The sequence below is a fragment of the Balaenoptera musculus genome, chromosome X (genome assembly GCF_009873245.2).
Source record: "Balaenoptera musculus isolate JJ_BM4_2016_0621 chromosome X, mBalMus1.pri.v3, whole genome shotgun sequence".
NCBI lineage: Eukaryota > Metazoa > Chordata > Mammalia > Artiodactyla > Balaenopteridae > Balaenoptera > Balaenoptera musculus.
In genome coordinates this window covers 104,401,166-104,423,861 of record NC_045806.1, presented here as the reverse complement: position 1 = coordinate 104,423,861, position 22,696 = coordinate 104,401,166, and the positions used below count along the sequence as shown (strand labels likewise).

At 37.5% G+C, this 22,696-nt stretch overlaps 1 protein-coding gene across 1 annotated transcript in view; it reads left to right on the top strand.

Moving 5' to 3' along the window:
- Positions 1-22,696, top strand: part of TENM1 (teneurin transmembrane protein 1) — a 786,103-nt gene that overhangs the window by 503,805 nt on the left and 259,602 nt on the right. The window contains exons 9-12 of the mRNA XM_036840114.1: positions 13,500-13,699; positions 14,851-15,061; positions 19,838-19,939; positions 21,599-21,793. Coding sequence (XP_036696009.1) covers positions 13,500-13,699; positions 14,851-15,061; positions 19,838-19,939; positions 21,599-21,793 — 708 coding nt within the window. The remainder of the gene's footprint in view (positions 1-13,499; positions 13,700-14,850; positions 15,062-19,837; positions 19,940-21,598; positions 21,794-22,696) is intronic.

The following is a 22,696-nucleotide window of genomic DNA, read 5'->3' as shown; positions in this document are numbered from 1 at the left end:
ACTTCCTCTCTGCTCAGTGGTTATCACCGCCCTGTCAGGGGCAGGGTCTAATCAAGTTGCTGGAGCAGAAGCCCCAAGGGTTTGACTCGAGCTGGCTCTGTTTCAAGTGTGTGATTTTCACTCTCCCCACACTGAGACCTTTGCCGCAGACGAGGGGAGTGCTGAAATAAGTGGGGCCCATGTGCAGACAGAGGTCTGATGCACTGCCTGTGTAGGTGTCTGAGGCTCCACTCAGACGCAGCCTCGGGTGCGAGACCCCTTCGTTTCTCGCAGTTGGTCACTGCCCACTGCCTCCACCACCCCTGCCCCCTTGTGGAACTGCTCCACAGGTCTGGCGGGACCCACTTGGACTCTCTGCGTGTATCGAGTAGTGAGCTGCAGTAGAGCAGCTGCCGTCAGAGATCTGGGCTGCTTCTGAGGCGCTGCCTGAGGAAGTGTCCACAATAGCTCCGCCCCCTCACTGGATCACCTCTGCGGCCCATGATCTAATCTTTTCCCGGGTCATATCAGCCCCAGATCCAGTGCCGTGCTATGGCGTGGAGTGAGCGGGGCCAGAGCGTTCACTCAGCTCAGGCTGTGGTGCCTGGCATGGTGGTCTCAGGAAACCCAGCAACTGCTGGGGCAGACCTCTTTCTGCCCTGCGTGAGGGCAAGTCGGTGAGCCCAGGCTTCTCACATGCAGAGTCCAGGCTTCACCAGACTTTCTATCTGATCCAGCGGTCCTCCAGACAGCTAAGGGGGCTCGTCTTCTCCGCATAGTACCCATGGACTGAGACGTCCAGTCTGTGGCTCGGCCTGCTCACTCCCAGGGCCGGTATCCGCCTACGTGATATCCCTTTTCCTCCAATTCCCCTGCCAGGTGCACAGGTCCCAAGCCGAGACTTTTCTTTCTGTCCTACCCGATTATGTGTGTATCTTTCTTACAACCTTGGTTGTACAGGAGTCCTTCTAACCAGTTTCCATTTAGTTTTCAGTGAGGATTGTTCCACATGTAGATGTATTTTTGATATGTTGGTAGGGGGATGTGAGCTCCACGTCCTCTTACTCTGCCATCTGTATCTCCCTCCTCTCCCTAAGAGTACTTTGCAAATCTTACATTTCACACCAAAGATCTAGGTTCCCCAAGCACTCCCTCCTCCTCAAAGGAGAACACATACACTTGCACACATGCAAGTACCCTTGGGAATTGAAAATTAAACAACAGCACAAAATGCACCTTTCTGACCTCCTTTCCTTGTAGACTTAGCTGAAGAGGGGTGTGTGTGTGTGTGTGTGTGTGTGTGTGTGTGTGTTGCTTGTTTTTGGCTTTGTTTTGTTTTCTTTCCACCTACAGCATAGTTATATTTGGAGGCAATTTATGCTATAACAGTTGTGGGCCCTGAATAACAGGTTGAATTCTAAATTTACTTACAGTTTCACTGATATTTATTTCACAGACCCAGTCAGTAAGTGAAGATTCATTTTGTGGTACCAAAGTAAAAAACTGCAACAACCCCACTCAGGTAATCATTGTGCATTCAGATGGAACACAGTCCTGCATTATAATTCTCTGGTTCTTCAATATTCGTCCATAGGACTTGTGGATATTAAAATGCACTCAGCTGCCCTTTGAGTCAGCCCATAGTTTCAGTCAGTATCTTTTACTTAGAGGATATTAGAGCCTAGAATATTGTTGTAGAATTGTGAATAGTTCATATAAGCACAACAAACCACATGAATAAAATAGTAGTAATGCACTAACAAAGACAACAGTGTTGGGAGCATAACATTATTAGTTTTAAAGATTGATGGCAAATTACAGTAAATGTTTCCTATAATGCTATATAGATGTTTCTCTAACACAAGGTTTCAGGGGGCCCAGCTAGAGAGCTGCAGCTTGTTTTCAACTATATTAAATCACTTTATCAATATACCTCAGTTTTAACAAAAGCTTTTCTAAAGTATACTGGAGGCCTGACTTCTAAAAAGATTTATGAAAAGGGTTCACTATGCTAAAAGGCCAACTTATTTACAGTATAAAAAATTCATGTTAAATGTTCTTGGCCATATATGTTTTACGTTTCATTCTTGTTTCATTTTAATCCTCGTTTTCCTTTTTTTTAAACTTTTTTTTTAAACATACCTTTCCTGTGATGCCTATGAAATATGTCTGCCTTTTGGTCCCTCTACCCCAATAGTCTACATCTGACAGAGGCACTAAATGGTATGCTATAGAATGACATATTTATCCTCCTGGAGTAGTCCTTTGAAAGCTAGGGAATCTTCCCATAACATGTTTATAACGTCTTAGTTTTTTGAAAGAAGCAGTCCATTGTAGAAATTTATCAGCCATGTGTATATCTAATCCTGTTGGAGTGTCCAGTTATATCTTTTAGCCTGTATTATTTTTGGAGGAAGTTCAAACACTTACTAGCTTTTTCGTGAAGTCAAGGTAACTCTAGTATGTAAAATTTACTTTTGAAAATAAAGTGCTAAAGTTCCAGGATCTAACGCACAAGTCTGCATTTTTTCCTATGCATAACTTTGGCAATCCCATAGATAATAATCACAAATCCTTTCTTAGCCTTTGCTTTTCTAATACTAAGAGTCTTTGGTTTTACTTCTGTACTCTACTTGTAGCTCCTATGCTCCCTTAGTCATTTTAGTTTCCTTTTCCTATTTCCATTTTATATCCTACCAAAGGTGTCTTCACCGGGACTGTACACGGATACCATCTTGCCATTGCCAGTGGTTCAGTGAGAGGGAAGAATACATGTAAAAAGTTGAATTGTATGAGATTCTTGACCACCTCAAACCCCCCATTAAAATAATATCAAGGGAAGAAAAATGAAATCTTAGTATTCAGAAACATAGAATAGAAGCTCATGATTTTTAATGCTATTTTGAGCCAAGGTGCTATTTTAACTGTAGTAAGTACTGTGGAAAGTTAACAAATGAAGCAGAAGACATAGCTTTTGCCCTTGAGAAAGTTCCTATTAAATAGTAGAGCTGGAAGAAACATGCATACATACACACACAGTGCAAAATAACATGCAACCAACTGTTGTACAGAAATAGAAATAAGATGGTTAGGTGACTAAGAGGCTTAAAAGAAAGAAGATGAAAAGATGATTGTTATTATAGAAGTAGCTTGAGCTGAGCCTTGAGAAACAAGAAAAATCAATCCTAGTTGACCTTAAAGAGCGCATGTTTAGGAGACTGGAATGATAGGGTGGTAAGGGGGAAATGCAGGTGGTAATAGCCTACGTGGTAAATGAATAATGAAGCAATAGAGGCAGCAGATGGAGACAGTTTGGCAAGGAAAGGAAGGAGATAAATAGTTTGATAACGAGATGAAGGGGTAGTTGTTTCATTTTATTCCTTTTTTTTTAAAGAAGAGAGACGTGTGGTTGTTTGAATATACAGAATAAGAAACCAGTAGAGAGGGAGACATTGAGGGTGCTAGTAAGAAAGGAGATGGTAAAGGGACAAAGTCTCTCAGGAGGAGAGAAGGGGAGGGAGGAGTCTCAGAGATAAACTGACACCAATTGTATGGCACACTGTGTATGAGAGAGACACTTTGATATTGTGGAAATGAGGTAGGAGTTCAAAAAGAGGACACAATACGTTCAATAGATGTTACCATCTATTATGATTACTATTATTATTATTATTCTCTGTAATGAGTTTTATTTGTGAAGAAAAGTTTTAATTTTTTAAAAATTTATTTATTTTTGGCTGCGTTGGGTCTTTGTTGCTGCACGCGGGCTTTCTCTAGTTGCGGTGAGCAGGGACTACTCTTCGTTGTGGTGCGCGGGCTTCTCATTGTGGTGGCTTCTCTTGTTGCGGAGCACAGGCTCTAGCCACGCGGGCTTCAGTAGTTGCAGCACACGGGCTCAGTAGTTGTGGCACGCGGGCTCTAGCGCGCAGGCTCAGTAGTTGTGGCGCACGGGCTTAGTTGCTCTGCAGCATGTGAGATCTTCCCAGACCAGGGCTTGAACCCGTGTCCCCTGCATTGGCAGGCGGATTCTTAACCACTGTACCACCAGGGAAGTCGCAAAGTTTTAATTTGATATAATTATAGATTTTCTGGATTCTCAAAATGTATCAAAATCTGTAGCAATATGACAACCCATGAGAACTGGTGCCTATGCTGGCTGCTTCTCTTTCCCAAGACCTGGCACAAGAAGATATATAACCCCCTTATTACTCTCAGCTATGGGATAGGAGGGTCATAATATAATTGCCTTTATTAAATGCCTGGTAGGTAGATGTCAAGAATTTAGACAGACGTGACTGTCCTGTCCTCTGGGAACTTATATTCTAAGATACAAAGGGGGAAGCTACAGAAAATGAGCCATGACCTGCCCTCCGGCCACTATCCCAAAGTCCAGAAGGATGTGGTCATAGTAACCTACGTATAACAAACATCTAACATTTTATAAAATAGAGAAAATAGGCGTCCCTGCTGTGAACTACCAATTACATGTCCTAAAAGTACTGGCCAGGAGACAGTTCAGCTTCTAGGTAACAGGTGACCTTCTAATCCCATTTGGAAACACATCAAAACTCTTATGGCAGTGCATGATAGTTTGTGTGAATGTGTGTGTAGGTTATGCATGGCAATTTATACCTTCCAACCATACTTTTTGTAATAGCTTTGTTGAGATATACAGTTGTATGATTAGAATTTTTTTTAAAGTGACAGGAATATGTACATCCAGATACAGTTGTCCCTTGGTATCCGCAGGGATTGGTTCCAGGACCCACCCAGGGACCAAAATCTGTGGATGCTCAAGTCCCTTATATAAAATGGTGTAGTATTTGTGTATAACCTATGCACATCCTCCCATATACCTTAAATCATCTCTAGATTACTTATAATACCGAATACAATGTAAATTCTATGTAAATAGTTGTATATTTGAGTGCAGCAAATTCAAGTTTTGCTTTATGGAACTTTCTGGGATTTTGTTTTTCTGAGTATTTTTGATTCACCATTAGTTGAATCCACAGATATGGAACCCATGGATATGGAGGGCCAACTGTAATTTACATACTGTATAATTCACTGATTTAATGTCTACAGCTCAGTGATTCTTAGTATATTCAGAGTTGGGTAGCCATCACTACTATTTAACTCTAGAACATTTTCATCACGCCAAAAAGAAACTTCATAGGCACTGGCAGTCACTTCCTATCCCCAGCTCTCCCCAGCCCCTGGCTACCACTAATTTACTTTCTGTTTCTATAGATTTGCCTATTTGTACATTTCATATAAATGCGGTCATAATGTGTAGCCTTTTCTTTTCTGGCTTCCTTCACTTAACATAAAGTTTTCAAGGTTTTTCCATGTTGTAGCACGTACCAATACTTTGTTCCTTTTTATAATATTCCATTGTATGATAATATTCCACTGTATGGATATAACGTATTTTGTTTATCCATTCATTAGTTGATGGATCTTTGTGGATTTTCACCTTTTTTGGCTGTTATGAATAATGCTGATATGTGTTCAAAAATAGATCTATAGAGTCAAAATGCAAATCAAAATTAGTCCTTTAATTAAGGGTAAATTTTTAACAATGCCATTTTATTTCTGTCTGAGAAGATGTATGCAATACTCGATAAGATACTGTACTGGAATCTGAAGTCTGTCAGTGTGTGGACATAACTATTTACACTTACACAGTAGTGTGTTTCTCAAGTGTAAGATTAGTTAATGGACTTTTCTACACAATCAGGTATTATCACTGTCAGTAAGACAGAGGTATTTCATTGCTGAACATATTTTATTCACAGTCAATTCCCAAAGGTTTATGTATGTAGATGATTTCAGTTCTTCCTCGCACCAAACCTTGTACTGAAATGTCAAAATAAATGATCAACAGTACTAAATAGATTATCAAGATTACTATTTTATTAATTCACTGAAACAGTATTTACCAAGCGCCTACTATGTACAAGGTTCATTCTTCCTTTTCTTTCTCCTGCATACTCCTGGGTATAACAATATAAAAGGCATGTGTAATACACCATCTGGAAAGTGAGAGTTGAATACATACTTTTCTTCAATGGTTCGTATAAGGAAAATTATACAAAGCCACATAGATGGACAGGTTAGGTTTTTCCCCATCCCCTGTTCATCTCTTAACACCTTGTGATCACAGGGAATAGGCCCATTTTGCTCCAAGCACTGATATTCTAAATTTCACAATGACTTGTTACTGTGAAACAATCATTGTATTTGAAAGAACACAAAGAAGATGGTACTTAAAACATGAGAGACACACTAGGACTAATTCAGGTGAAAGACGTACCAAAGCCACTTGATTGTGTCTTTTGTGCTATAGGATGAAGTGAAGGGGAAATAGAATCTTAAGGCATATTTCTTTTTCATCTCTTTGGACAACATTCCCTTCAGTTAAAACGGTACTTTTTTAGCTTAGATACTTTTTATGGAATTTGCAAATGTCTTTAAAAGACTTCTGGGATTGATGTTATGGACACAACCAAAGCCTTTAACCTAGTCATTTTTACACAAGGACCTGATAGTGGAATCTTTTAAATAACCATGTGTCAGTATCTTCTACTAATGTCCCACTGAGTTTTGCACAGAATCATTGAATCCAGTCTAGCTATATTAAGTAGAAAAAGCAAATACATGTATATGTCCAGTTATTTACCCCCTCTCTTATAAGGACAATGCTATTAAAATCATGTTATTAGTAGTCAGGTATGTGTCTGAACAAAGCTTTGGTTTAGTGAATAGAACCACCACATATGATGTCTGTCACCAATTCCAGCCTCCAATTCCAGCCTCTGTATTTTATCTTTCAGGTAGCTTGACCTTCTCCTTTTGCACCATCAGTTTGCCATCCTTCAACCCAGCCTATCTGCCATTGTTTTTTCCTACTCTGCAGTTGATGCCTGTGTTGCAACCTATAAAGAGAGTGTTTAGCTCAAACTAAATGGGTGGATATTGGTGAGACTGTGATAGCTACAGTACTTCACAGTCTGTTATAATCCGTGGCTGTCTGCACTTCATCTTGGATTTGTGCAAGAAAGTGCCTGTTACTGAAGAATACGACCCTCTTGGGCATTCTGATATGCTTCAGTAAAATAAGTGATTAAATGATAATTAAAACATGAGTATTAAAATGATAATTAAAACAAAATCTGTACCTTAGTGCTGTATTTTAACTCTGCCACTGACGATTTGCAAATGAAGGATCAGAGTCAGTGTTAAGTTTGTCCAAAATTATTCCACTTACCTATATTGATGCAGAATTTCATCATGAAATCACATTACATATTGTTTTTCTGTGTGTAATTTCCTTCTCTTTAGTTTCCTCCTTTGAACTACATTAAGAAAAATAATGAAATAATAAATTAACCAATAATCATTACATTGTAATCCATAACTAATTTTGAGAGAAGTGAAAAAGGAACAGTCTATTTAGTGAAGTAAATTGCTAACAGGGAGATATCTTCCTTTCTGATGCACTAAGCTCTAAGAGGTTAGGGGCTGAGAAATTTTCCATCTGCAAGCTGTGAGAATTTCTCTAATACCAAATCCCTGCAAAAAGCTTGCTTTGCTATTTTTATTTAAGTTATAGCCCAAATGTTCATTCATGTTGTCACGTCTCTTTACCTACCTTGTCTTAACTGTGATGCAGGCTCTCAAAGGGTAAGACCATCTTCTTTTAAAATCATTTTTATAAATGACATGTATATATGCTTTGGATATTTAGTAATGCTAATAACCAGGAAACTCCAACAATACAACTTCACGAGTTCCTTTAGATTTGGTGAATAACATTTAAGTGGACTTATTATGCAATATATGATGCTATAAAATACAGAAGGGAGAGATGGTGTAACATTTGGTAAAGCTCATATATAAAGGTTAATGTCCATTAGCCAGTTTTGTCCTGATTTTTTAAAAATGACAGAATCTATATTCATTGGAGACTGTTCACAGCACCTTTAAAATACTGTTTGCTGAACCTAAAACATTTTTTTGTCACTTTTTTTTTTAAATTTCAAAGTGAATTTATTTGCTGTTAATGAGCTAAATACTATGGCGAAAATCTACATTGCACAGCACCAGGAATGATGACATTTCTAGATACAAATAATAACGATCATTTATTGAGCACTTGTCATGTGCCATGCTGGTTTTTTTTTGAATTTTTGAATTTTATTTTATTTTTTTATACAGCAGGTTCTTATTAGTCATCCATTTTATACATATTAGTGTATATATGTCAGTCCCCATCTCCCAATTCATCACACCACCACCACCCGACCCCCCCGCCACCCCCTTGGTGTCCATACGTTTGTTCTCTACATCTGTGTCTCTATTTCTGCCCTGCAAACCAGTTCATCTGTACCATTTTTCTGGGTTCCACATATATGAGTTAATATACAATATTTGTTTTTCTCTTTCTGACTTACTTCACTCTTTATGACAGTCTCTAGGTCCATCCACGTCTCTACAAATGACCCAATTTCGTTCCTTTTTATGGCTGAATAATATTCCATTGTATATATGTACCACATCTTCTTTATCCATTCATCTGTTGATGGGCATTTAGGTTGCTTCCATGACCTGGCTATTGTAAATAGTGCTGCAGTGAACATTGGGGTGCATGTGTCTTTTTGAATTATGGTTTTCTCTGGGTATATGCCCGGTAGTGGGATTGCTGGGTCATATGGTAATTCTGTTTTTAGTTTTTTAAGGAACCTGCATACTGTTCTCCATATTGGCTGTATCAATTTACATTCCCACCAGCAGTGCAAGAGGGTTCCCTTTTCTCCACACCCTCTCCAGCATTTGTTGTTTGTAGATTTTCTGATGATGCCCATTCTAACTGGTGAGGTGATACCTCATTGACGTTTTGATTTGCATTTCTCTAATAATTAGTGATGTTGAGCAGCTTTTCATGTGCCTCTTGACCATCTGTATGTATTCTTTGGAGAAATTGAACCTAAAACATTTTAAATTCTTATGTTTATAATATTGTTTGCATGACCAAATGATGCATTTTAACAAGTGATAAAAGCCCCTAATGAGGATAGCAGTTGAACAAACTGAACATTAAATTGAGAACAGACGTGTCCACATAAACATGGTCTGTTAATTACTGCTGATTGAAGAGATTTCTCTGCTCCAGGACCTTAAGAGTTAAATGTATAATCAACCCTTTAGGGACCAAACTGTTCTGCCTCACATGGAAAAAAGTAACTTCCACTGAAAAATAAGGTCCTCAGTTGGTCATTCATCATCTCAAAGGGCATATTTTATTATAAATGTCAATTCCACAAAATTATGTGTCCTGTAATACATAATTATGTTCAAAATTGCATTTGAAATCTATTATTAACAGTTAACAGTGAACATTCTTAAAATAGTTATTACTCTTAGCCTTAACCCAAAAAGCAATAATGGAGGTATTTTAGGGAGTTAAAAGCTGCAAGGCATTGGCCTCTGAATAAAGCCACTGCAGGTGTGTTTCTTAATGGGCTGTTAATTTTATAGTGGGTGAACACAAAGGACAGAGACCATGTGTGTTTTTAAACTGTGTTTGGTGTGGAAAAGGAGTTGATGGCTGCAAAATATAAAGGCAGAGTGAAATGAGGCCAAATTGAACTTGCCCTCCTGAGATGTAATCCTTCTTGCTTAAAATCAAGGCAAACTAATTCTTGCCCCCCTGCTTCTCTCTCTTCCCTCCTCCCCACCACCACATAATAAAGAATCCCACAGAAACTTACATTAAGCTAGCACAGCTGAAATAATTAGAAAGTATGGCAAGAAATAATAAAGACCTGATACACTAACATTCTCTCATACTAACCAGCTCCTTCTAGGTTTCCTGTTTTTGCTACTGTCACTAAGTCACTCAAAATTACAATTTTGACCACCCCGCCGCATTCCCCACACGTAGGTTCCCAGGGTCCTCAGAACCTTGCTTCCCAGCATGTGGGCTGTGGACCACGAAGCATGGGCATTAGTTGGGAACTCGCAGGATGTTAGTTCCCCGACCAGGGATTGACCCCGGGCCCCGGCAGTGAAAAGCACCGAGTCCTAACCACTGGAGTGCCAGGGAAGTCCCTACACATTCCAGTTTGAGAAGCACTGCTATAGAACTGTCCTTTACATTGTCTTCTTCCATTTTTTTTCTTGTTTTTTTGTGTTTTCTTCCTGGGGAAATAATTGGTTTTATTATTATAAATAACTCTCTTTATATTTTAGATATGTTTTTTGTAAGAAACATAATTAGATTTTACTTCTTAATTCAGAATGGTGGTTCTTACCTTTTAACACAAACGTATAGTTCATTACTCTTTATTTTTAATTTTAGATATAGATATATGAAATTTATCTTCCATCTTCTTTTATGTTTTCTAATTGTCCCATCTAGTCTGTCTTCCCCTTCTTATTACCTTTGTTTAGATAACTTATTTTTATCTCACTATTATTTTCTCTATGCTAGTTCAAAAAATAAATTTTTATTTTTTAGTATTTATGCTTGAAATTATAAGATTTTTAAAATTTATAATAATCTGAAGTTAGTTGATATTTGTACCATTCTTTAGGATAATCCAGTTTTATACTTCCCAGATAATATGTGATTTTTCTAAACATTATTGAGGCATAATTGACAAATATGATTGTATATATTTAAAGTATACAGCATGATGATTTGGTATACATATATATTGTAGAATGATTACCAAGATCAAGATAATTAAAACATTCATCACCTCGCATAGTTAACACAGTCAACTCGTGTGTGTGTGTGTGTGTGTGTGTGTGTGTGTGGTGAAAATGGTTAAGATTTACTCACAGCATTTTTCAAATATACATTACCACATTATTAGCTATAGTCACCATGCTGTACATTAGATCCTCAAAACATCTTATAACTGAAAATTTGTACCCTTTGACCTACGTCACCCCATTTTCCCCTCCCTCCAGCCCACCATTCTATTCTTGTTTCTATGAAATCGACTTCTTTCTGTCTGCCTTATTTCACTAAGCATAATGCCCTTCAGATTCATCCATGTTGTTGCCAATGGCAGGATTTCTTCTTTTTTATGGCTGAGTAATATTTCATTATATATATATATATATATATAATGCTGCAATGAATATGGGAGTGCAGATATCTCTTTGGGATCCTGATTTCAATTCCTTTGGATATATACCCAGGGGTAGGACTGCTGTATCATATGGTAGTTCTATTTTTAGTTTTTTGAGGAACCTCCATGCTGTTTTCCAAAATGGCAGTACCATTTTGCATTCCTACCAACAACAGTACACAAGGGTTTTCTTTTCTCCACATCCTCACCAACATTTATCTCTTGTCTTTTTGATAATATCTAAGCAAACAGGTGTGAGGTGATATCTCATTGTGATTTTGATTTGCATTCCCCCAGTGATTAGTGATGTTAAGCACCTTTCATATACCTATTGGCCATTAATATGTCTTCTTTGGAAAATGTATATATTCGAGTCCTTTGTCCATTTTTAAAAATTGGATTATTTGCTGTTTTGCTATTGAGTTGTACAAGTTCTTTATATATTTTGGATATTAATGCCTTATCAGATACATTTAGCGTTCCATATTCTCAGATTCCGCATCTGCGGATTCAACCAACCTCGAATCAAAAATATTTGGGGAAAAAAAATTCCAGAAAGTTCCAAAAAGCAAAACTTGAATTTGCCACAAGTGAGCAGCTATTTACATAGCATCTACATTGTATTAGGTATTGTAAGTCATCTAGAGATGATTTAAAGTATATGAGAGGATGTACATAGGTTATGTGCAAATACTTTGCCATTTTATATATGGAACTTGAGCATCCACAGATTTTAGGATCCATGGGGATCCTAGAACCAATCCTCCACAGAACTGAGGGATGGCTGCATATGGTTTGCAAGTATTTTCTCCCATTCTGTAGGTTGCCTTTCCAATTTATTTATTGTTTCCTTTGCTGTGCAGAATCGCTTTAGTTTGATGTAGTCCCACTTATTAATTTTACAATTGACTGGAATGTACTTTTTCCACATGAGCTGTTGGTTCTACCCTAAATTTAGATCTTCATGTCATTCACCTGAATTATTGCCCCATAATTCCTATATTGTTCTTGTGCCTTCCTGCTCTAAAGCATCCTACTTTCTGCTTCAGGATTAGCCTTTTTTTTTTAAAATTTTTTTTTTTTTGGCTGCGTTGAGTCTTCGTTGCTGCGCACGGGCTTTCTTTAGTGCAGCAAGCAGGGACTACTCTTCATTGTGGTGCGCGGGCTTCTCATTGCGGTGGCTTCTCTTGTTGCAGAGCACGGGCTCTAGGTGCGCAGGCTTCAGTAGTTGCAGTACACGGGCTCAGTAGTTGTGGTGCACGGGCTTAGCTGCTCCGCAGCATGTGGGATCTTCCCAGACCAGGGCTCGAACCTGTGTCCCCTGCATTGGCAGGCGGATTCTTAACCACTGTGCCACCAGGGAAGTCCCAAAATTAGCCTTTCTAATGTACCCAAACCTCTCCCCTCTTCCTAAAAACCTTTAATGGCTTTCCATCCTTTACTAAGTAAACTATTTAGGACTGGCTCTCAAGGAGCTATTGAATATCATGCCGTCCTTTCCCTCCAGCCCTATCTCCAACTGCTCCTCTCTATATACACCTTCCCTGCACCTTAGCTTTATGGTTTCCCTCTTTGTTTTGGTTCAAGCTGTTCCCTTCACATGGAAAATCCTTCCCAACAGCTCTGTTGAAATCCTTTCCATCCTTTAAGGCCCATCTTCAGTACCACTTCCCATACATAGGCTTTTCTGATTCATTCTTTCATTCATTCATTGAATAAATATGTACTGATCACATACTATTTGCCTATATTTTTCTAATTACTGGGGATAAAGCAATAAACAAAACAGCCACAGCCTCATGGACCTTATATTCTATCGGGAGAAAACAGGTGATAAACAATAAATAAATAAAACATGTGCTATGTTAGGTGGTGATAAGTGCTAAGAAGAAAATTAAAGAATATAAAGGGGACTGAGACAGCTAGGAATGATGAGTATCCTCCAACCAAAACCTTTTCCTTCCTTTGTATACCCAGCTCAGGTATTTTCCTTTACAATGTGGATATTTGTGTACTTGTCCTATTTTGTCTCTTATATTCAAAGTTCCTTGAGAGCGAGAACTGTATTTTACTCATCTTTGTATCTCCTACAGCTACCAAGACAAAGCTCAGTAAATAATGGTTAAGATGACTCAAATGATGGAAATAAATGCAATAGTAGTTTAGAGGAAAGAGAGACTGATATAGTGGTTGGTTATGGAAGGCTCCTTGGAAGATATTAAATTTGGGTAAGGTCTTAAAAGATGGGTGGGGTGAGGAGGAAGAAAGAGCTGAGTAAGTCTTTTTGATATACCTGTTCTTGAAAATCTAAAAACCATTGCTTTATAAATTAAGATTAATATTATATATAATTTTCTTTACTTTTAAAACCAGTGTTTCAGAAGGGACGGGCAATAGACACCGGAGAAGTTGACATTGGTGCACAGGTCATGCAGACCATTCCACCTGGCTTATTCTGGCGTTTCCAGATTACTATCCACCATCCTATATATCTGAAATTCAATATTTCTTTAGCCAAGGACTCTCTGCTGGGAATTTATGGCAGAAGAAACATTCCACCTACACATACTCAGGTATTTGATATTATAGGTATTTCTTGACCCTTTTAGAGAGTGGTGGGATGAACAGTTTAGGGGTTGTGACTTGCAAAGTATGTGGGAGTCAGAGGTGAAGGCAGACAGTTTTTGTAATGAGCAAATATCGAGAATAATCACAGTCAAACGAATAAAAAAAATGGTATTGAGAAATAAGGACTAGCATTTAGCAGAGCAGATTCAAAAAAGGAAGTTTAAGAAAATATTCTTGCAACTTGAGTTCTGCTTCCTGGAACAGGATGGTCATGAGCCTTCCCAGCCCCCTCCTCTTACTTAGCTTTGGTGCCCACACCTCCTCTGCTGCTTCCATACATTCCCGACCTGTTGTCCCAATAAAGGAATGCAAATCAAGAGGGAAATGAGTCAAAAAGGCACGTTTTGTCTTGCAGGTAAAAATTTTTCCTTGTTATTGTTAATAAAAACACAAATATGTAAAACCTCTGTGGTTTACAAGACCCTTTTATAAACCTTTGCCACATCATTTCCCTTAATTTCCTTCCCTTATCTCTTCCTTACATGAACCCATTTGAGGCCCTGCTCAGTCTAAGAAGTAGCACAGGGAATCATAACCATCTGGGGCTTGGGATACATGTGCCATGCGCTTGTCCACCGATTAGGAAAAAAAAAAGGACAGGGCCTTTGAATATTTAAATATGTTACCACAAAGGTAGTAAATTATGATGAATGTTCTCAAATTTTCAACTGTTCATTTATTTGTTTTAAAAACTGTAAAACTCTTTTTAATTTGTAAGGAAGGTCATGGTAACATTTCAAGGGGAATGTCTATTTTCAAGTATCTTCTATCAGATACTTTAGTAAAATATCAAGATTCTCTTGCATAATACTAAATAAGAATTTTTATATTTCTTGGTTTATTATTTTTAAACAATTATTTTTAATACTCCCAAACCGAAAGGTTTATAACATTTATAAATATAGTAGAGAGTTATTTTTTTCAGAATTAATAATATGCTTTTGGGTTTAGATATTCTTAAGGATGAATAACCTCTTCTCCCACTTTGCCCACCTCCAAAGCAAAGGAGTATGAAGTAGCACAATTGAAGTGAGAGATGTTTATCAGCCTTAGAAGTAAAAGTAGCGGCTCATATTTGTGTTTGTATTTGTTCCAGTTTGATTTTGTAAAACTAATGGATGGAAAACAACTGGTCAAACAGGACTCCAAGAGCTCTGATGATACCCAGCACTCCCCTCGGAACCTGATCTTAACCTCACTGCAGGAAACAGGTTTCATAGAGTATATGGATCAAGGGCCTTGGTATCTGGCATTTTACAATGATGGAAAAAAGATGGAGCAAGTATTTGTGTTAACTACAGCAATTGGTAAGCTGCCTTGGCTATAATTTTGAATTGACAGTACAACTCCAGAAAGACACAATCAGTGATGAAAGTGATACAGATGTTATTTAAGCATATTGCTCATTCTACCTTAAAGTCATTACTCAGGATAGGTCACAATGAGAAAGGTTTATATTGTTGTTGTCAGTAATGTTGTTTAAATGCTGATGAAGATTTTTTAAATGCTCCTTTATTTGCTGCTATTTTAGGTTACTTGCCATGCTCCTTTTTATGTGTTTTCAAGAGGAATACTTACCTGGATAATATTAATACTATTACCGAGAATACATAGATGAACAACTTCATGAAGAAGGGAAATAAGCAAGAGAAGCCCTGTTAATTCAAGTTATATTAAAAAAGAAAAAGCGAATAAATACCTTTTTAAATGAAAAAACTAGCATCAATCCAGTTCTTCTTTACAACAACTGATTCTAGAACCATTAAGATTTAAAAATACAACCTAAGAGTAGAGAAGAGTCTTAAGGATAATAACTTGGGTCATTCAAAGTTCTTTCTTTAGAACTGTTTAGTTTAAAAATCATCACAATGGCTCTTTCACTGCGCTCAGAGCCTTTTAAAGCATGTTCTTTTTAATACAATGCCTACACACACTGTTATTCACTTTCACCCTAGTTAATCAGAGACAGCAAGCTCTTGTCATTTTTTTGGGTGAAGTCATTCCCCATAACCCTTTGTGTGAATAAAGCTGAGATCTTTAGCAAATTTCGAGCCCTAAGGGTAAACAACTCATAGACACGGTATTTTACTGTGTGAATTTTCCTAAAACACATGTCTTTTAAAAGAAAGGAAAGTATCTTACAGCTGTCAGTTTTCTACACACCTTTCACCACTTTATCCTTTAGTTAACCTGTTCAACCATATGTTTAGGAAATTGTGTTGACTGTTAATAGATATACCATCTGCTCTTTATAACAATTATGTTTTATTTTTACTTGATGCTGAAAACCTTTTGTCAGTAGAAAATGGTATTCCAGCTGCAAGATTATCAAAAACTTTCCTCTGAAGTAATCAGAAAGGCAATAAAAATGCACTGATGATTTTCCCCCTAGAGAAAACTCCACTGATCTTACATCTTCAAAAGACAAAGTGTTAAGTTAGAAAAAAAAATATTTTAAGTCATGACACTGTTTTGCCACCTACAGATTCAGTGGGGCAAATTCAGCGGACACACCTTTCATGATATTTGTCCACCAAGACCTAGTTTTGATAATGCAAATACTAATGAGTTATGAGAGGTTGAGTTTCTCCTAAGAAATCAGAGGAATTAGAAGATTTAAAACATTTGTGAGGAAGATTTTCTCTCTTCCTGTTATCCTTACCCCTAAGCTCAAGTTAAAACACTAACCAAGCTATTAACCTTTCAAAAATCAATAGACCCAGAAACATGCTTAAAGTTTTTTTCCTGTCCCTTACTTCCTCCCCCCAAAGAACCTAACCTTTGAGATATAATTTTCTGTTGTCCAGAGATGAATCTGTTAGTTTCATCTGCAACAACATATTTGCTTTTCCTTATGCAAGTCAGTTTCTTCACTTTTCTGTTGTCTTTAAGATTAGAAGCAACAGAAACATTTCTCCTATAATTCCACTTAAAGAGAATCCAAGTAAATTTCCCAAAATGTCAAAGGTATATAAGTTATTCACTCTAAATTCTCCCCAGTATTTTTATGTTTTTGTACTTTATCTTAATCATAGTAAAAAGAGGATAATGTATTTGATTAAACAAATTAAGGTCTGTATGAACTTTTCTAAATGTTGCTCCTTTGTCTATTTCATGATAATGTTAGAATCAGTTGATTGATCTTAACTATATTTGGTCTGCTACTCATAGGGATCAAAACAGCATTAATAACCAACATTTATTGAATGACTAATATAGGCTAGCTACTAGCCTATATTATTATATGTTATTTTCTAGCTGTATAGACAGAGTTATCAATATCCCCTAATCTCAGCCAACCTGCTCAATAACATGATAATATATACCATCTATGGAGTGCCATTCTGCCCCAAGCACTCTACTGGATGCTTTACATTCAGCTATCTTGTTTGATTCTCATCACAACCCCGATAGCATAGGTATAGTGCTACTTACATTACAAGTAAGGAATCAGAGGCTTGGGATGAGTAAATAATTTGGTAAAGTCTCACAGCCAGCAAGTGGCAAAATTGAGATTGGAGACACTCAGTACCTCTGATTCCAAACCCCTGCCCTTTAGACCATACTCATTCCATTCGATTATTCGTTAGCTTTGGCTTTTCCCATGAGAAAACCTGCCAGAAGCAAAACCCATCATCAGAGCAGATGCAGAAACCAAGGGGCTTTAGGCTGTAGCATAAAAACAGGGTTTTAAGCATAGAACTTTAAAATGATTCTCAACTCTAATGAACTGGTGTCTAGGAAGTGAGTCTGAAGTAAGATTTAAAAGATAGAAGGCAAGCTTCCTGGAGGCCAATATAAACAGAAAAGCACATTCTTTTTCATCACTAGTTATTTATGTGTTTCTGCTGTAGCCATCCTCCTTCTGGAGTCCCTAGGCTATCCCGATGTCTCTTTGATACCCAGTGGAGGTGGCAGCTTCCAAAACCTCCTATATTGCCTTCTCTTCTCATTTGCATTGCAGGTGTTAAGCTCTGTGTGGCATTATGGGCCCAGGAACGGTTCTTAGATGAGTGAATAAGATGTAGGGATTTTTATTCATTTTGATAGCAAACTTTATTAAACATTTTTTCTACAATAGCTACATTCCCACAAGGCTGCTTCCATAAAGTTGTCAATAGGACCTGGTGTGAAATTAAATTCAAGTATATTTACCTTTGAAAGCTTCCTCCATGGCCTCCTATTAACCATCCAGGGCAGGGGAAATCCAAATGTAGATTTAAGAACTGCCACTACTTTTTGGTACAAGAAAGCAAGATAAGAAAATAGATAATAATTGTTGCATCTCTGAATGAAAAGAGAAAAAAAGACCCTTTGTGCCTTTTCGTAATGACCTTTTAAATAAATTAATGATTTTCTGAAAATAACTAATGTTTTAATGAGTTAAAAATGGTTAGCTCATTGTCAAATGTTACATTCCTGCCAGCCCAGTTGTTCAGCAGATGCCACGTGTCAGTTTCTTATCCAGTTCAGTTTTCTAGCACAGGGATCAGAGAACAGGCCACCATAAACCTGCAAAAAGGAATCTGATGTATTCACACAGATGTCAGAAGAATAATCTCTGATTGATAATAGGGTGGCTATCCACACAGCCACTGGATTCATTCTCAGCTTTCTAAGAACCACCTAAATGGACTAGATACCACTTTCTTCCTCTTGCTTTTATTGCAGAATTCCAAGTCTAGACTAGAATTCCTCTAACCTGGAAATTTACTGTCTGAAGCATTGGTTCTCAATGCTTTAATTCGGTCATCACCTGCAGAGTCACCTGAGGTATTTGTTAGAATGTAGATTACTGGGCTGCATCCTTCAGAGACAAATTCAGTAAATCTGGAGTGAAGCTCAGGTATCTGCATTTTAAGTGCCTCAGGTGATCCTACTGATACAGGTGGTCAAAAGGCCACAATTGAAGAAATGCTATTTCCCAACTCTCTTTATAAATTCTCATAGTTTAATGAAAGATGCCAAGACTACTTACTAGAATATTTCCTTCTAATTGGAAATAGCTTATCCAAGTGAAACTAGATGAAGTAGATAATTTGGATTGAAAAGAAAAACTGGTACATACGAGAAGTATGAGTGTAATGGTCTAGAACATAAAAGTCAGAATCCAGGAGTGCTAAGTTATGGAAAACTTACAGAAAAGAGTAATGAGAAGATTTTTTTTTTAAACTACAGGAGTAAAACATGCATATCATAATAGTTCATGGACTTGGAATTTGATGCTATCATACTCAAATACAGTTTTAAACTAAAAACAGTTTTTAACGTCATCGTCAGAGACTGATTTTTGTATAATTTTATACCTCTTCAATCAAGTTACTTAACACAAGACTTATCAAAGTACTGTTGCATTGCACATCTTTATGTCACCACAACTACCTATGGGCACCTTCAAAGCCTTCTCAATTCCCCTGAAGCCTATTCTTCTCTAAGAATGGATTGAAGGGAAATTAGTGGCAAAGAACTGATAAGCATTTACAGTCAAGAAAGCATTTCTCAACAAAATACTTAAGTTCTAATGCTTTTAGTGGTGGTGAATTTAATATGAACACTTACTTTAAAAGCTTTCCATTGTCACTTATTAATGAAAATGAAATACTGATTATCATATTTAAGCTGTCAAGATAGTAGATTAAACATTTTAGGTGCTAGAGAAGAAATTTTTATTTGCTACAACCTAAATTTGAAAAATAAACAATAGACTTCGTCTTCCGGGTTACATGTTAAAGTCCATTTTGCTTTTGAGAAATGACCTATAATCCTCGTACATTTTTAGCTTTATCATGAATGTCTCATAAGAATGCAACTCATCTAGACCCTTTATGCACTTTAGAGGTGAGGCTGGTTTTTAGTTCCATTCCTGAATAGCCAATTCAGCAAATCCAGGGCGCTTTTAATAATTCGGTACTGCATATGACATCTTCCAGAAATCTTTGGCATCTGATTTTAAATAGTAAGTGCTTTGTAGACAGCAGAGGGCAAAGATTGTTACAGGCCCAGAGTTTTTGCAATTTCGAAAAAATTAAGGACTCTACAATCTATAGGTTTGTTCTTTTTTTTCCTTTTCTCTCTATTAATAGAAATAATGGATGATTGTTCGACCAATTGCAATGGAAATGGAGAGTGTATCTCTGGCCATTGTCACTGCTTCCCAGGATTCCTTGGGCCTGACTGTGCTAGAGGTGAGGTTGCTCTTTTATACTGATTGATTAGGGAACTCAATGTCATTTGAGAACTCAGAATTAGTAGCAATAGGAGGAAGAGGAGGGACAGGAGTGGCAGTAGCAGCAGCAATAGCAACAACACCTGAGCTGCCACTACCAAAAGCTGAGCACTTGCTCTGCCAGGCACTGTTCTAAACACTTTGCAGTACTTCTTTTAATTCCTACATCCTACGATAGTCCTACGATGTAGATCTATTATCACAGTTTTATGGGCAAAGAAATAACCTCAGAGAGGTGAAATACCAAGGTTATCTAACAGCTGGGATTTGTACCTGGATCCTCTGACCCAACCACTCCATGATACTTCTATTCCCTTCATAAACTCATTTATAATGGATGAACTTTAAGAAAGGGCAGAGTGGGTAACCGGTTATACACACCAAGGTAAACTGGAAGGGGTGGACAGTCACCGAATCGGTGAGTAGCCTAGAAAGGAAAGACTGGAAAGGCAGAAGTTAAACTTTCAAACTTTACTAGACTTAAACTAGACTTGCCCATAGTTTAATTCTTGAAAAGCTGTAGATAAATCACACTGTGTTTTCCCCATAGACTTCCAGTTATTACTTTAGAGATGCTTTCTGCTCATTCGCAATGTGTTCGTAAAGTTCTCAGTCTGCTAATGCTTTCATCTCAGGTTTCTCAGCCACTCCGTTTCTTTAGATTAAATTCTATTCAACGGAGAATTCTTTTTTTTGAATTTTATTTTATTTATTTTTTATATAGCAGGTTCTTATTAGTTATCTGTTTTACACATATCAGTGTATACATGTCAATCCCAGTCTCCCAATTCATCCCACCACCACCACCACCCCCCACCCCCGCTTTCCCCCCTTGGTGTCCATACATTTGTTCTACATCTGTGTCTGTATTTCTGCCTTGCAAACCGATTCATCTGTGCCATTTTTCTAGATTCCGAATATATGTGTTAATATACGATATTTGTTTTCAACAGAGAATTCTACAGCATTTGCTAGGTTCCAAGTTCTCTGCTAGATCTTGAGGAGGTGGGAGGTAGAAGTAGAGGTGATGGCTGGTATTGAAAAAATGAATAAGAGAAGATACAGGCCGTGCCCTCAGGAAGCCCATATTTTTAATAAGGAGACATACAGTGATAAAGCGGAGTGAGTGTTCTAATAAAGGTCTGCACAGTGTGGGATAGGCACAGACATCTGTCCAGCATAAATCTCTTTAAATGCACAACTTTTTAAAGATAACATTCTATAATACGAATAACCCCCTACTAGTTTTACAGGTTTTCAGGATTTTCTTCCTGAAAGTAGCATACATCTGCTTGAGGAAGAAAAACCATAAAAGAGAAAAATCCTAGCTTATAATAATGATGATAATAATAATTGTTTAAGAGTATGGTGGAATCAAAAGCAAGTACTTGAAATAATTTCTCCACTCAGGATGTTTTTATAATTTATCTTTCCCCCAATCCGTAAGAGGAAAATTCTGTTTGTAATCACGAACATGTGCCGATTTAATAAAGGCTAAGACAGAAATAGTACAATTTTTTTTTTACTGGAAATATTATACGAGAATCGATAGAGAATTGCTCTTTGGAGATTTTAAAAGCATTATGAGAACATTACAAGTTCATTTGCCAACCTTCAGATTCGTGCCCTGTGCTGTGTGGCGGGAATGGAGAATACGAGAAAGGACACTGTGTCTGCCGAAATGGCTGGAAGGGGCCAGAGTGTGACGTTCCAGAAGAGCAGTGCATTGACCCAACGTGCTTTGGCCACGGCACCTGCATCATGGGAGTCTGCATCTGTGTGCCAGGATACAAAGGAGAAATATGCGAGGAAGGTCAGAGCCCTGTGTTAATCTATTGCTCCAGGCTTTTCTCTCACTGAATTGTCCAAGGTGTCATTCTGGGTTTCTAGTAGAGATGTAAGTGGTCTTTGCAAACCATTAAATGCTCAGCATGTCTACTTAGTACATGGAGAGGGGGAGCTTGTGTCTCTTCTGACAGCCTCTAATATTAACATGAGGCTTTATCTGTGGCCCTTGCAGAGCAGTAGTGAAAAATGGCATTTCCTCCCTCGTTTTAACACTGTTTTATAACTTGAGAATTTCCATACTGATGATTTTAGGTGTTAATTTACATGCTTTCATTATTACAGAGTGCACTAGGCTACATCTTACTTTAAAGCACATAATAAAAATAATAATACGTGCACATTTGGAACCATTTCATGAATGTTTTCTTTGGGAGTGATTTGTAATTACCATTATTATTATTGCTTTATATTGTTTATTTTTACATACCTCCTGCTGAAACTTGACCTCCATGCCTAAGGAAGTAGACTTACCACTAATGAGTTTCGAGGCAGTGCCTTTATATTAAAATTCACCCCAAAGGAGCCTTTACACATACACACACAATAGTTTTATCATTTACAAAACATACTTCAAAATAGTAATAGTTTTATAATTTAAAGAAGACACATTGGAAAATAAATTTACTAGTAATCAGACCTTTTTCATGTCACATTCCTCAAATAAGACTGATTTCAGAAATAATATTAAACCATTACCATGGGAGATGGTCTCATCACAACTGTCGTTCAGGAAAGAGACTGCTGAAAATGCACTACAATTGCTTTTTAAAGATGGCTCATTGAGACTATTACACAGCATTTTAAAGGGTTTAATCTCATTCCACTTCATGAGCAAGCCAGAGTTTAGCTTTCCACTTCCCATTAGCCA